The sequence below is a fragment of the Gekko japonicus genome, unplaced genomic scaffold (assembly GCF_001447785.1).
Source record: "Gekko japonicus isolate JY-2015 unplaced genomic scaffold, Gekko_japonicus_V1.1 scaffold1105, whole genome shotgun sequence".
Classification (NCBI taxonomy): domain Eukaryota; kingdom Metazoa; phylum Chordata; class Lepidosauria; order Squamata; family Gekkonidae; genus Gekko; species Gekko japonicus.
The window spans coordinates 53,463-67,592 of record NW_015176005.1 but is presented as its reverse complement, the minus strand read 5'-3'; the positions used below and the strand labels follow the sequence as shown (position 1 = coordinate 67,592).

Here is a 14,130-nt window from a genome sequence, read left to right as displayed (position 1 = left end):
CCCCCGGCTCCTCGCCGTTCCCCCCCCCTGAAATTTTTGTCACCATTTAGGATTTTTGTGCACACGTGGGGACTGCCCCACGTGTGCACAAACCTCTCCCTCCCCCCCAAGTGCCCCCGATGTCCGGATTTAAGGATCCGCACAGAGGGGGCCAGTTCACTATTAGATATATAGATACCCCACTGAAGTCCCTCCCCTCTCCAAACCCCGCCCTCCTCAGGCTTCACCCCCCAAATCCCCATGCATTTCCCAACCTGGAGCTAAAGGGAGATGGGAGTTTGAGGAGGGGAGGGGAGGGAGCTCAGCAGGGATATAATTCTACGGACTCCACCTCCTGAAGGTGCCGTTTCCTCCAGGGGACCTGACTGCTGGAGTCAGGAGACCAGTCGGAACTCCAGGAAGATTCCAGGCCCCACCGGGAGGCTGGCAACTGTAGCAACGCTAACAATGCTCAGAGCTGTGGGCCCTTAGAGATACCGGGGGGGGGGACACAGATATGAATCCACAGACACAAGCAATTTTCTCTCTTAAATGCTGCAATTGATCTACGTGTCTATGTGGATAGGGAGACAAAAATTGAGGCACCCAGCTGCTACTGGAACCTAATCTGAACCTGATCCCTGATTGCTTGAATGTTGCTGAAAGGCGACAGTAGGTTTCTTGCCCCCCTGTGCCTATGGCTCAGCATGGGACCTGGCAGTCTTGTCCGTCACTTTCTTACCCCCATCTTTGCTCTAAGGAGCTCAGCGGCTCAGGGCAGAATACATTGCTCTGGCCTCCATTTTATCCTCACAGTAACCCTGAGAGAAAGGTTCTGATTGAGAGAGTCTGACTGGCCCAAAGTCACCCAGCAAGCTTCATGGTAAAGTGAGGATTTAGAACAGGGTCTCCTCAGCCTTAGTCCAATGCTGTCTCCCCTCAGTCCCTTGATTTCTACTTGCAATCAGCAGCCGCATCTTGAAGCAAATACATTCCGGACAGACAGCTGTTTTTAACTTCTCATAACAAAACCACTGGGTTATCATAAAGACTAACAGATTTATTTGTGGTATAGTTTTCAGCTATCAGTGGAGCAGAGACTCCCATGTTTAGAGGCTGCAATTCATAGGCAATCTCAAACCCTGGAACCTCCAGATTACAAAGAAAGGAAGCAGGGAGGAACTGGAAATCACCAACAAGTACAAGAGATCTCTTCTCACTATGGCACTTAGGATTCTGTGCCCCCAGCCTTCAAAGTTGGCTCCCAAATTTTGCAAAAGTTTCTGCACTTTGATGTAAGAATGTATCTATTCCATTGCACCTATGACTAATATATGTATACTAGACCGATACAGAGGCCTCATTTTCCAGACACTACTACATGAAGCAAGGTGGCCAGGAGAAGTTTCTCTTGAGTCAGGAACCAAACTTCTGTTGTATGGCAGAGCAGAGATGGAAACCTGGGTTTCCCAGATTGTTAAATACTGGGTTCAAAACGCATTGCAGTGAACAGCTCTCCTTTATCAAGTGATTTCAGGAACAAGACTAAAACACCTGGGCAGCAGCCCTGTTTAAATAGCATGCAAAACCCACACCCAAACACACCCAGCTCCCAAGACAGGCTATTTAGAAGAAGAAGAGATTGAATTTATACCCCCCCCCCTTCACTACCCAAAGGTGTCTCAGAGCGGCTTACAAACTCCTTTCCCTTCCCCTCTCCACAACAGACACCCTGTGAGGAAGGTGGGGCTGAGAGAGCTCTAACAGAAACTTCTCTTTTTTCAAGAACAGCTCTTATCAGAACTACGGCTTGCCCGAGGTCATCCAGCCAGGTGCAAGTGGAAGAGTGGGGAATCAAACCCGGTTCTCCCAGATTAGAGTCCAGGCACTTAACCAACCTAGCAGTTCGAAAGCAAGAAATTGCAAGTAGATAAATAGGGACCACTTCGGTGGGAAGGTAACAGCGTTCTGTGCGCCTTGGTGTTTAGTCATGCCGGCCACATGAGCACGGAAACGTCTTCGGACAGCGCTGACTCTTTGGCTTTGAAACAGAGATGAGCACCGCAACCCTAGAGTCTGATTCAACTGGCTTTCGAGCAAGGGAACCTTTACCTTTACTTTACTTAACCACTACACCAAACATTAGTTCCTCACTGGTCACCTCCAGAGTCCTGGTGGGCTATTGTTCTAGAGCTCCAAGCTCAGCCCGTCTCTGGTAAACAGTCCAGGAATGTTCCAACCCTAATACACAACATAGATCCTAGTATGACTGACATGCTAGCCACTAAACGATGCTGGCTATTCTATTCTGTTCTGTTCTGTTCTGTTCTGTGACTATGACATCCTGCAGTTTGGATGTTATGCCTCTGTTGATTCACCTCAAGATCGCATTCGCCTTTTTTGTCACTGCGTCACACTGGCTGCTCATATTTAACTTACGATCCACCTGTGCGCCAAGATCTTGTTCACACACAGAGAAGTGTATCCCCCATCCAGTATGTGTGTTCCTTCTTTTTTGTTACCCAGATGTAGAATGCAGCATTTATCCTTGTCAAATTGCATCACATCTGCCCACTTTTCCACTCTGTGCAGATCTCATTGAAATCTATCTCTTTCTTCTGGTGTGTTTGCTGCTCCTCCCAATTTGGTGTCATCTGCAAATGTAATGAGTAGCCCCTCCACACCCTCATCCTGATCATTTATGAAAATAAGTACTTGGCCCAGAACTGAGCCCTGTGGTACCCCACTGGGCACCTCCCTCCATTCAGATGAAATGCCATTGACAACAACTTCTATTCTATTCTATTCTATTCTATTCTATTCTATTCTATTCTATTCTATTCTATTCTATTCTATTCCATTCCATTCCATTCCATTCCATTCCATTCTGTGTGACCTTGGATGATCTCTGTAGGGTTGCTGCTCCAACAAAGTAGTGGTGAAATGGGACTTAACAGCAGCTCTGCTAGCGCACAGCCACAACATGTGTTACACAGCAATCGCTATCGGTACTAAAATAAACAGATTAAAATTCTGGATATATTATATGGATGATGCAGGGGGAAGTATAGGGCAGAGTAGGATGTGAACAAGCAGGAGGTAATCTTTCCACATGACTGGCCAACTTTTGCCTTATCCAGCTATACAAAGTATAATGGAGCTGAATCAGTGTATGTAGAGGAAGTTGACTTAGGTTTCAATACCATGATTCACTGTTGATGTCACATACCCTTTAAACAGTCATTTATTGTTTGGCCAGTGAAGCATAGGCTGAACACTTCAGTCACTGGTTGTCAGCTCTACAAAATGGCCACCAGTTTCTTCAGTACACAAGTAGGGGCTGGTGCATATAAAAGAGCTGACACCTGGAGGCTGCTTTAAATTGCTACATGTGGCAAAGGATTTATTTGCTGCTACTACTAGGGTTGCCAGCTCTGAGTTGGAAAATTCCAGGATAGTTGGAGATCGGGTCTGGGGAAAAGGGGCCACAGCCTCAGAGTCCACCCTCCAAAGCAGCAGTTTTCTGCAGGGGAACTGCTCTTTGGAGTCTGGAGATCAGTTGTAATTCGAAGAGCTCTCCAAGTCCCACCCAGAGGTTGACAATCGTAGATGCTGCTCTTTGCTCAGGTCAGGCAACTTTCTTCATGCCAATATAATTTTTTTAAAAATGCTTGTGCTGGCATAAAGAAAATTATCCAGATGTTGGGCTGCTGCACACCAATATCTTCAATATGTTAGTTGTGATGAGATATATATGTGTGTGGAAAGTACCGTCAAGCCACAGCTGACTCATGGCGACCCCGTAGGGCAGTGGTGGCGAACCTATGGCACGGGTGCCAGAGGTGGCACTCAGAGCCCTCTCTGTGGGCACGCGTGCCATCGCCCCAGCCAGGCCCAGACCATCATTAAAGTGTTGAATTCTCTGCCAAATAATTTTAAGTAAATGAAAGCATTTGGGATTGCTTTCCTTACTTTGTTTGGATCATCTTAAGTTAATGTAGGAGTTGTTTTTTTCTAAAGTAAAACCTCAGTATTCAGGTTAAATTGCCGTGTTGGCACTTTGCGATAATAAGTGGGTTTTGGGTCGCAGTTTGGCCACTCGGTCTCTAAAAGGTTCGCTATCACTGCCGTAGGGTTTTCTAGGTAAGAGACATTCAGAGGTAGTTTGCTATTGCCTTCCTGTGCATAGCAACCCTGGGATTCCTTGGTCGTCTCTCATCCAAATATTAATCACCTGGGGTAGGGTTGCCAAGTCCGACTTACCTTGCAGGCGGGGGACTCCGGGGTGGCTCCTGGTGTGTGTGTGCGCGTGCTGCATGCACATCACAGGGAAGTGACGTCATGACACTGGGCATGCTGGGGGCGGGGCCATGACCATACAAGGGAAAACCATAGAGTTTTCCCTTGTATGGCCGTGGCCCTGCCCCCAGCGTGCCCGGTGTCATAACGTCACTTCCCTGTGATGTGCACGCTGGGGCGGGGTTCCCCCCGGGGCCTGATTCCCCGGCATCAGGGAACAGGCCTCTGGGGCGGGGGAATTTCCGCCCACCAGGGGGGACTTGGCAGCCCTAACCTGGGGCAACCCTGTTTAGCTACCAAGATCTGACCAGATCGGCCTAGCCTGGGCCATCCAGGTCAGTTCACTGAGTGATATAGTCCTTCCGAACCTGCATAGTGGGGTCGTTTAACTTGGACCAGTTGTGTCTCGAGCTATTTTGATATGAGCAGGTTCAACTTTCGTTGAGCTCTGAAAATATTTCAAAGGTTGTATGGGGTTTCCTTTACAATTGCTTACAGTTGAATCAAATACCCAGACTCAGAGCCCTAAAGAACTCTCTCATTTTTACTATGTCCCCTGGCTGCAAAATAATTAAAGTGTTAAACTAATTTAGCTTAGCTCTTGAATTCCAGAAGAGTAACTTTGTTAGGCCCATGTCTACACTACTGATTTAGTCGTGTTTGGCAGTCATTCCTGTCCCTAAGGAGGCAGGGGAATTGAGGTCTGGAGATCTCAGCATCTTTCCTATTCTTCAGTTCTCAGAATTATTTGGGAGAAGCCACAACACTTACACCGATGCACATATGACAGAAGACTGGAGACAGTAACAGTTTTCAAGAGAACTCAGAGTAGTCCAAGAAAACCCTTACTTTCCTCCCCAAAGTGTACCAACCTATTTCTTTGGTCTTGCTGCTTTACGTTTCTGTTTGCACAAGCCCAAGACCAGTAGTTAAAGTGTTCCTCAACAGACACATTGTCTAGGATTATGACCTGGATAGCACAGGCTAGCCCAATCCTGTCAGATCTCAGAAGCTAAGCAGGGTCAGTCCTGGCTATTATTTGGATGGGTGACGACCAAGTAAGGAATACCAGGGGTGTGACACAAAGGCAGGCAATGGCAGACCAACTCTGCCTTTAAAAAGTCTAGCTTGCCACCTAGTGGTGCATAACGCTAAAAGAGCTAGAACTTCTGGCTGCCAGACAATCTTCAGCTCTCCTGGCTATACTACACACACTGACATACGATGATTATGATGATGATAATGATTGTTGTTGTTGTTATTGGCTCTGGATAAGACCCAAGTGGAGTTGCCAGATCCAGGTTGGAAAACTCCTGGAGATTTGGGGGCGGAGCCTGAGGATGACAGAGATCTCAGTGGGGTACAGTGCCATAGAGTCCACCCTTCAAAGCATCCATTTTCTCCAGGGGAACTGATCTCTTTCGTCTGGAGATGAGCTGTAATTCCGGGGGATCCTCAGGTGCCATCTGGAGGCTGCCATCCCTAGGCCTGAGTCATACCAGTTTTAGGCTCAGATTTGGAAATCAGATTGCAAAGCAAGTTACAGGATCCACTGACTGCTGCCCCTTGCTTCAGCCCACTATCCTTCCATTGTTTCTGTCCTTGCCATTTTGATGGCCACTACCTTTAACTTCTTGCTGTCATTATTAAGGGCAATATGAATATTTATTTGCATGCATGGATATACAAACAGCTATCCTACGTTGCAGTGGTGTAAATATAAATATGCCTACAGAAATCAATACTTCTGTAAGTCTTGATAAGAGCCTTGGGCATGGGTGTTTAGCAGGCAAAAGGGGCCCATTGCATACGAACGACTTAGACCAGAAGTGTCGAACTCATTTGTTATGAGGGCTGGATCTGACATAAATGTCACTTTGTTGGGCCAGGCCCATGCATGCTATAAAATGTAACACATGGTACCAGAGATATACACTTTATAAAGGTGTCAAATGGCAATAGCAGGTAAATGACAATAGCAAGTTTGATTGGATTAGGTGTGATATGCAGAGGGATAGTAGGCGTGGAGATACCAACATTGGTAATGAGATGGGAAACCTAGGTCTCAGTTCCATCCAGGAGAATTCAATCCAGGAGGATGCAAAGAATAAATGGACATAATAAGTCTGACATTAGGAACCACAACATTCAGTTGCTGACCTAAGAGTAGCAGTGCTCTTACAAAGGAATTTCAGATTAGAAAGAGAAATTGCTGAATTGCAATTGATAATGAAGCTCAAGACAATGCATCCTCCTGGACTGAATTGAGACCTAGTTTTCCTGTCCCATTACCGATGTGTGCTATTATCATTTGGCATCTGAAATTACTCCACTCTCTAAAATATAAGGACCAAACCACATGGTCTAATTCCTAATCAGGGGCTTTTTGAAATAAAATAAATCCAGATAGGAACAGAGAAATCCAATCTTTTTTTAAAAAAACTTTTCAGAATAAGCCAAAAATAATTTCCTCAATGTACATTGTACTTGTCAGAAGAATCCACCTTCCCACCCACCCACCCACCCAAGAAGTGGGATTGCACAAAAAAAGCTTTTACCTGGAATAAAATGTTTTTGGTTTTAAAGCTGCCACAGGACTCCAATTTTGTTTTTTCTCCCTCTCTTTCTTCCTCCCCCCCTGCCAAAAAGAGGAGGAGGAGGAGGAGCCCCAGAGAAAGAAGCAGAAGCATTTTTTTTTGGGGGGGGGGGTGTTTTTGTATTTCTCCAGCACGAAGCAGCCGTGAACCTGTTATGTATTGGGATTGAATCATCCCTGATTCAATTACCCCAGAGACTGGCTGAGTTTAGAGCACAAGAACAATAGCCTGCCAGGATTCTGAAAGTAACCGGTCTAGTAGTAACGTTATGTAAATAGTCTATCACTGGGAGTTTGGGTGTGGCAATTGCATGCTATTTAACAGAGCTGAGGCTCTGGAGTCTTGTCTCGCTGTTGCTGAAATCACAAATAAAGTTGAGCTGATCGCTAGACTTGAGCCTGCTCATCCATGGAACCCACTATTTAACAGAACCTCTCTCTATCTTTGTGTCTGTGTGTGAGAGAGAGAGAGGGAGGGAGGGAGGGAGGGATCTGATGAGATCAGGCTAGCCTGGGCTATACAGGTCAGGGTGTGTGCTCACTGGTGGTGGTGACAGAAAGTGTCACAGCCAACTTATAACCCTGTAGGGCTTTCAAGACGAGGTGGTTTGCCATTGCTTGCCTCTGCATGGCAACCTTGGATTTCCTGGATGGTCTTCATCCAACTGCTACTAACCAGGGCTGACCCTGCTTAGCTTCCAAGATCTGACAAGATTGGGGTAGCCTGGGTCATCCAGGTCAGGGCAGCAGCAGTGGTAGAGTAGTGGTAGTATTTAGTAAATGACAGTGACACGATCAACATCTTCAGCACCTTATTTATTATATGAACAGAGTTGTGCTGAGAGGTGCTGAGCCACACCGATATGCCCCCATGCTGTACAACCACCCCAGGTTCAGTCGAATGTTGCCCTGAACCATGAGAACACCCTCTCTATGCCTCCCATCCATACATCTGATAAGTGACTGGTTTAGACAAACTCCAGCCTCGGCCACACGTGCCGGGAAACGTGGGGGGGGAGGTGTGGCTATTTGCACCGGCACAATTAGACCTGCCACAATGCGATCAGACACGTCAGCAGCACACCACGGTTTCATCCCTCAGCATGTGTGCTTCAACAAAGACGGCCAGAGGGAAAAGCCACGCCAGCACGATCACACAGATGGAGTCCATCGGCAGCCCATGGCAAACCATTTGCCAGTACTTTTGTGCCGGTAGTTTTTAACCACGCATTTTTCAGCAGGACACCACGGGTGCGTTATGCCCGCCAGATGTTGCGGTGTGATCGTGCCCAGAAAATCCGCCCAACGTTTGTGGCTCTCCCGTGGCAAATTTGGCGTGTGAACGGGGCCTCCCTTCATCAACTTTGGGTTATATATATATAAGTATGAACTATGGGGATGCAATTGACCCTTTTTAAACTGCCTTTGTATTCTGTTTTAGTAACTGGTTGCCAATGGACTTTTTCTGTCATTTCAGACAGATCCATTTTAGTAACCAGCTGCTAGCAGAATTTATTTACCTGTTCATACAAACCCACTTGCATCAGGCTGGCAAAGTGTGGTTGAGCCATTTTTGAGGGAAACTGCTTTATTCTGTTTTCAACAATCCCTTCTTTGTGCTTCTGAATCACTGTGGTGTGCTGTTTAAAATGTCCATAAAGTTTCCTACAATGTTGCTTTTTTCCCACCCTTCCTCTCTGTACAATCTTCCTTGGACTTTTAAAAACCGTTCTAAGGTGAGTGCTATAGAGCTAAACAATTGAGATGCATTGGCTCTGTCAATGGTGCCACTATACCAACTTAGTGCTATAGCGGTTTAGTGCTAAAGCACTCACCTAAGACCGTTTTTTTTTTTTTTTTAAAGTCTGAAGAAGATTGTGTGGCGAAAAGGAGCAGGAAAAAAGCAGCACTGTTTGAAATAGTGCTTCAGAGATGGCTCATTAATGGAAGGAAATTCACTGTATGAAACCCTGTACCGCTTTACTTGAAATCGGGCCAGTCGAGTGGTAATGTGAAAAGGGCTAATGTGTGCCAATCATGAACTGTTGTAGTCATATCTGTTGTGCAGAAATTCTATCATTTTCATGCAGCAACCATGTAGCAGGTTGCTACACCAAATCTCAGAGCCTTTTCCAGGGTGCGCACAGCTTGTGATATTTGAATGTTTGCCATACACTTCATTGCTGTTTATATAAATATGGAGTGTATGTATCTGTCCATATGAGTGCTCACATCGTATCATCCAGCATACTTAGTGGCAATGGAAGTAGATGTAGATCATTTAGTTTGTAAAACTAAGACATGGATTTGGGTGGACACATTACTCTGGGCCTTTTCAGATTACCAAAATATAAATCTTTTATTCTTAGTACTAAAGCAGACTTAACCAGGACCCTGTTCGAGAGGAACTATACACATAAGTCTTGGAGTGAGGGATAGTTTTACTACCAAGATGATAGCTGCGCTTAGCACAGCTACAGCTAGTCTTCCCCCCCCCCCCCCCAACCTTCAGGGCAGATGTGCAATGCAGCACTGGAAACAGGGCACACAAAGCTCTTTAAAAGCTTCTTCTAAAAATTCTTTTTGGAAAAGAGCGGGTATTTCTGGAGGAAATTTTGGGTTTTTTATTTGCTTGTGTGAAATGACTGCATGAGTGCCCCACGCCACGCTCGAATGGTACAGCAGGGAGCACTCAGCCTCTAATGAATCCTTTTTTAAAAGATGGAATCTTAAAGCTCACACAATGGCACAAGCAGGGAGAGGGACCCTTTGTGTGTTGCTGGACACAGAGAAGTCAGTAGGAATGGGACACTCGCACAATCACCTTCCACGCACCGTTGACTGTTGTACTGTACGAGGGACTGGGGGTGGGATTGCATTCCGCAACAACAGAATAGTGCTGATGGAATGGTAGGGGGACGAGCTGGATGGAATAAAACTGTTGTCAGGTTCCCTGCAAGAAATGGAGAGTGCATTTATTACACAACCACAAACAATCCTCTGGAAAAACCCTTTGAGAGGAAGCCGAGATTACAGAAGGGAAGCTGTTGGCTCGGTTTCTGATGTTCTCATTTGTTGTCTCTTCTCTTGTATTGTAGGGAATTTTAAAGGTCTGTGTAAGCAAATCGATCACTTCCTCGAGGACACGGAGTATGAAGCTGACACAGCAGAATATTTCCTCCGTAAGTCTACAGCTTCTTTCTTTCCCCCTTTGAACCACTTAGCATGTGTGCCTTGCACTGAGTGCCCCTCGCTTCTTGGTGATGTCATTAGACAAAACTAATTTCCCTTGAGGATGGACATGCTGGAGGAGGCAAAATGTGAACGCCCAAGTGGAACCCTTCTGTGAGTCTGCCTTAAAACATTCTGCCAGAGACACCATTCTGTGCCTCTCCTGCTTCTCTTGTGCATAACTTCTTGGGGTTTTCAATTCATTTACATTTTTTTAAAGAGTAAATACTTACAATATTTTTAAGAAGCTAAGATTTCCTGCATATGCAAAATAAATCCATGCCCTTCAGTGACTATCGTGATTCACTAGTCTCTTCCCCAATCTGCCTCCGCAGGTGTTTCACCAGTCCCATATACCTGCTGCTCATATGGACTGGGGCATGATCCAGGATTAAGGCATCGGCAGTCCTGATGATCAGCAGAGAAAGGTGCAATGGAAGACTAGGAGAAAAGGCAGAGGCTTAGCCCTAAGTATTATACATTTGACTATTTAGACTTTGGTACAACAACAGCAACCAGAAATGCACACAGAAACCTGACAGTTGCACACGCTCACCAAAATGTCTGGGTTTCTCTGCAATTAATACAAATTGAACTTCAGTGCATTTCCCAGTCACCTAGTCTTTGGTCTTTTCCTCATTCTCATGTTACTGGCTGTTTAAGTTCCTGTTTCTTCTGGGTTTTTTCCTGTTCTGCATGTGTTGAGCTACCTCTAGTGGTCAATTCGATATCAAACAGCTTTATTTCCAGTTTATCTCCCTGCAGATTTAAACTGCATGGAGATAAATGGGAAATAAAGCAACTTATTGAACTGACCACTAGAGGGGGAACTCATGTGCAGAACAAGAAAAAAAACCCTTTGAATGAATGCAGAAAAGAACTTTGAGATGTGCTATTCAGAACTAATGGTGCCAGAGCTGCATTTTACCATTGGCCCTCAGGTCCTTTATGTACCCAGGTTTTAAAAGTAAAATGTGTTGTCTTGTAAAAAGCAGTTTATGGTCCTTAGGCTGCCAGTGGTGCAGCAGGAAGAGAACAGTTCCTAGAAAGAAATGGTGATTGCTTGACTAGCGCAACATAGAATTATAGAACCACAGAGTTGGAAAGGGCCATACAGACCATCTAGCTCAACCCCCTGCCCACCATCCCAAAAAGTGTTGTATTATGCATTGCAGAGTGGTATTATAATGGTGCAAATGTTTAGAATTTGGACCATTTATCTTTTCACTTGCCAGAAACTGATGGGCTTCAATATGACAGCAACCATCCAGGAATGTACTTATTTGCTTACTTCATTTATAGTCCACCTTTCTCACTAACACTTGAGGTGGGTTACACAATTAAAAACAATGCAGTCAGAGCGATATAATACAGTAATGCAATAGAGGTTAGGCTCATAGCAAGTAGCCCACTGACAATGCAGGGCCATGTTATAAAAGACTCAAGGCTGCTGCCACTCTGCAGGACTGCTGAACACCCCCCCCCCCAACAAAGATGCCCTCAGGAGAGGCGCCCCCCCCCCCGCATCATGCCACCCAGACATTGTATGAAAACAAAGCACATGATTTAGTGTTAGCATGGACAGACTAATCATTAGTTATCTCTAAATGCATCATACAGTTCTGTTGTCCATTCCATACATTTATATCCCATTCTTCCACCAAGGAACTCAGGGCAGTATCCATGGTCTCACCAAAGGATTTTTGATAAGGGCAAACAGAGCACAAAATTACAGAACCCTGGGGTGAGAATCCACACACAGGAGCTGCCACCAGCCCCTTTTAACCACCTATTCAACCAGAAGCCAAGGGGCAAGCTTCTAACTGTCCTGGGATTAAATGGGGGATCACACAGGGGAAAGTCTGTCCGTGGCCCGTAGCAACCCGTTTCCCTAGTGTTTCTTAACTCAGCTTCTGCGGCGGAGCAAAACAAGTGTGGGGCACTTCCGAGATATTTGTGTCTGATTGTGCCCTTTAAATCCGCCTGGCATTCATGCCTATGGCACTGCTAATTGTGCATGTGATCACAACCAATATATCCATTTCCGTTGTTTCAAAAAATTTTGTCACGAGTTCCTCTTTTGTTGGTATCTCTGATTTCTTCCAATACGTAGCATAAAGAATTCTTGCTGCCGTAACTATATGTATAATTAAGTGCTTAACTTTCTTATCTTTTACCTCAGGCATGATATTAAGCAAAAACATTTCTGGTTTAAATGACAGCAGTATCAGACATATCTTTTGCAATATTTCATGAACCCTTCTCCAATATCACATCTTTACACTTCCACCAAACATGAAAGACGTTTCCCACATGTATGTTACATTTCCAGCATTTGTCGACATTCCAGCATACATTTTGGCTAATTTCCCTGGTGTTATATATCGCCTATAAAAAAACCTAAATTCAAAAGGCTAACTACCAGGGGTCTTTTCCTAGAAAAAGAGCTGCATGAGCTCATTAACATACCGTATGCTAATGAGCTACTGGGCTATTAGCATAATAGCTCATTAGCATATGCAACACCCCCTTACATCACCAGAAGTGATGTCAGAAGGGGAAGCAAAAGGGGGGGAAGGCATATTCAAAAGCCTCCCCTTCCCTTCCCGGGGGGTGGGAGCGAAGAGAGAGGGGTTTAAACTTTAAACCCCTTCTCACTAGAGTTGGGCTGCAGAAGGAGGAAAGAGGGAAGGAAAGAGAGACAGAGTAGAGAGAAGAAAAGAAGGAAGGAAAGAGGGAAAGAAAGAAGAAAAGAAGGAGGGAAAGAAAGAGAAAGAAGGGAAGAAGGAAGGAAAGAGGAAAAGGAGAGAATGAAAGGAGGGAAAGAAAGAAAGAGTGAGAAGGGAAGGAGGGAAAGGGAAAGGGGAAGAAAAGGAGGGAAAGAAAGAGGGCAAAGAGATGGGGGAGGCTCTCCCACCCCCCCATCAAGTCTCCACCCCCCCACGGATCCCTCACTTACCCCAGGAGGAGGCGGGGGCCTCTTCTGGCCTCCCAGGGCCACAGCGCTCCGGCGCTGGCCCTGGGAAGCACTGGGGGGCCTCTTCTGGCCTCCCAGGGACACAGTGCTCCGGCGCTGGCCCTGGGAGGTGGCGGGGGGGCTCTTCTGGCCTCCCAGGGATGCAGCGCTCCGGCACTGGCCCTGGGAGGCTGCGGGAGGCTCTTCTGGCCTCCCAGGGATGCAGCGCTCCGGGGCTGGCCCAGGGTGGCAGCAGGGGGCCACAGCGTGGGGAGCTGGGGGCGGGGCTTGCTGCCACCGCCTCCGGCGCCTGGGCTCCCGGAGCAGTGCTCCGGCCCCAAAAGACCCCTGCTAACTACACAGTATGACATTGGTTCAGATTTACCAGATGTTACCATTCCAAGCTGAATACATTCAGAAGAAGATTAGATTTATACCACGCCCTTCACTACCCAAAGGAGTCCTTCCCCTTCCCCTCCCCACAACAGACACCCTGTGAGGTAGGTGAGGCTGAGAGAGTTAGGGCCAGCATGCCAAAGTTGGCCCCTGCAGCGCTTCTATTTTGGAGGGCTGAACAATGAATATAGGAATAAATAAGCAAATAGAAGAAGAAGGAGAAGGAGAAGGAGAAGAAGCAGCGGCAGCAAATGTATTTCCGTGCCATTACTGTGTGGGGCAGGGCCTGGTGTTGTTATGGGGTGGCCCACTCAGCTCTAGTCAAGATCCATTCTGGCCCCTGTAGCTGTCTGAGCTGCACACCCCTCTTCTAAGTAAAATATACTGGGTAGAAGCAAAAGGAAAAGACTGTGCATTGGTGAGCATCTGGTTGGCCACTGTCAGTAACAGCATGCAGGACTAGGTTCTTGTATTAAAAATGCATAGCTTCTGTGTATTGGGTTCTCATTTTTCCTTGTTTTGAATAATTAGCACATGCAAATAAGCTTGCAAAGACTTGTGCAGCAAAATGTTCAAGCAAACTTAACATTGGACATTAGTAAGCGTTACAATTAACCAGCTTAGGAACACATGAAGCTGCCTTTTGTTTCAAGGCAAACCATTGAGCCATGTA

General features: G+C 46.1%; 1 protein-coding gene across 1 annotated transcript in view; it reads left to right on the top strand.

Annotated features, from left to right (window-relative positions):
- CACNG2 (calcium channel, voltage-dependent, gamma subunit 2) overlaps window positions 1–14,130 on the top strand; it is a 190,348-nt gene that overhangs the window by 149,658 nt on the left and 26,560 nt on the right. The window contains exon 2 of the mRNA XM_015426486.1: window positions 9,973–10,056. Coding sequence (XP_015281972.1) covers window positions 9,973–10,056 — 84 coding nt within the window. The remainder of the gene's footprint in view (window positions 1–9,972; window positions 10,057–14,130) is intronic.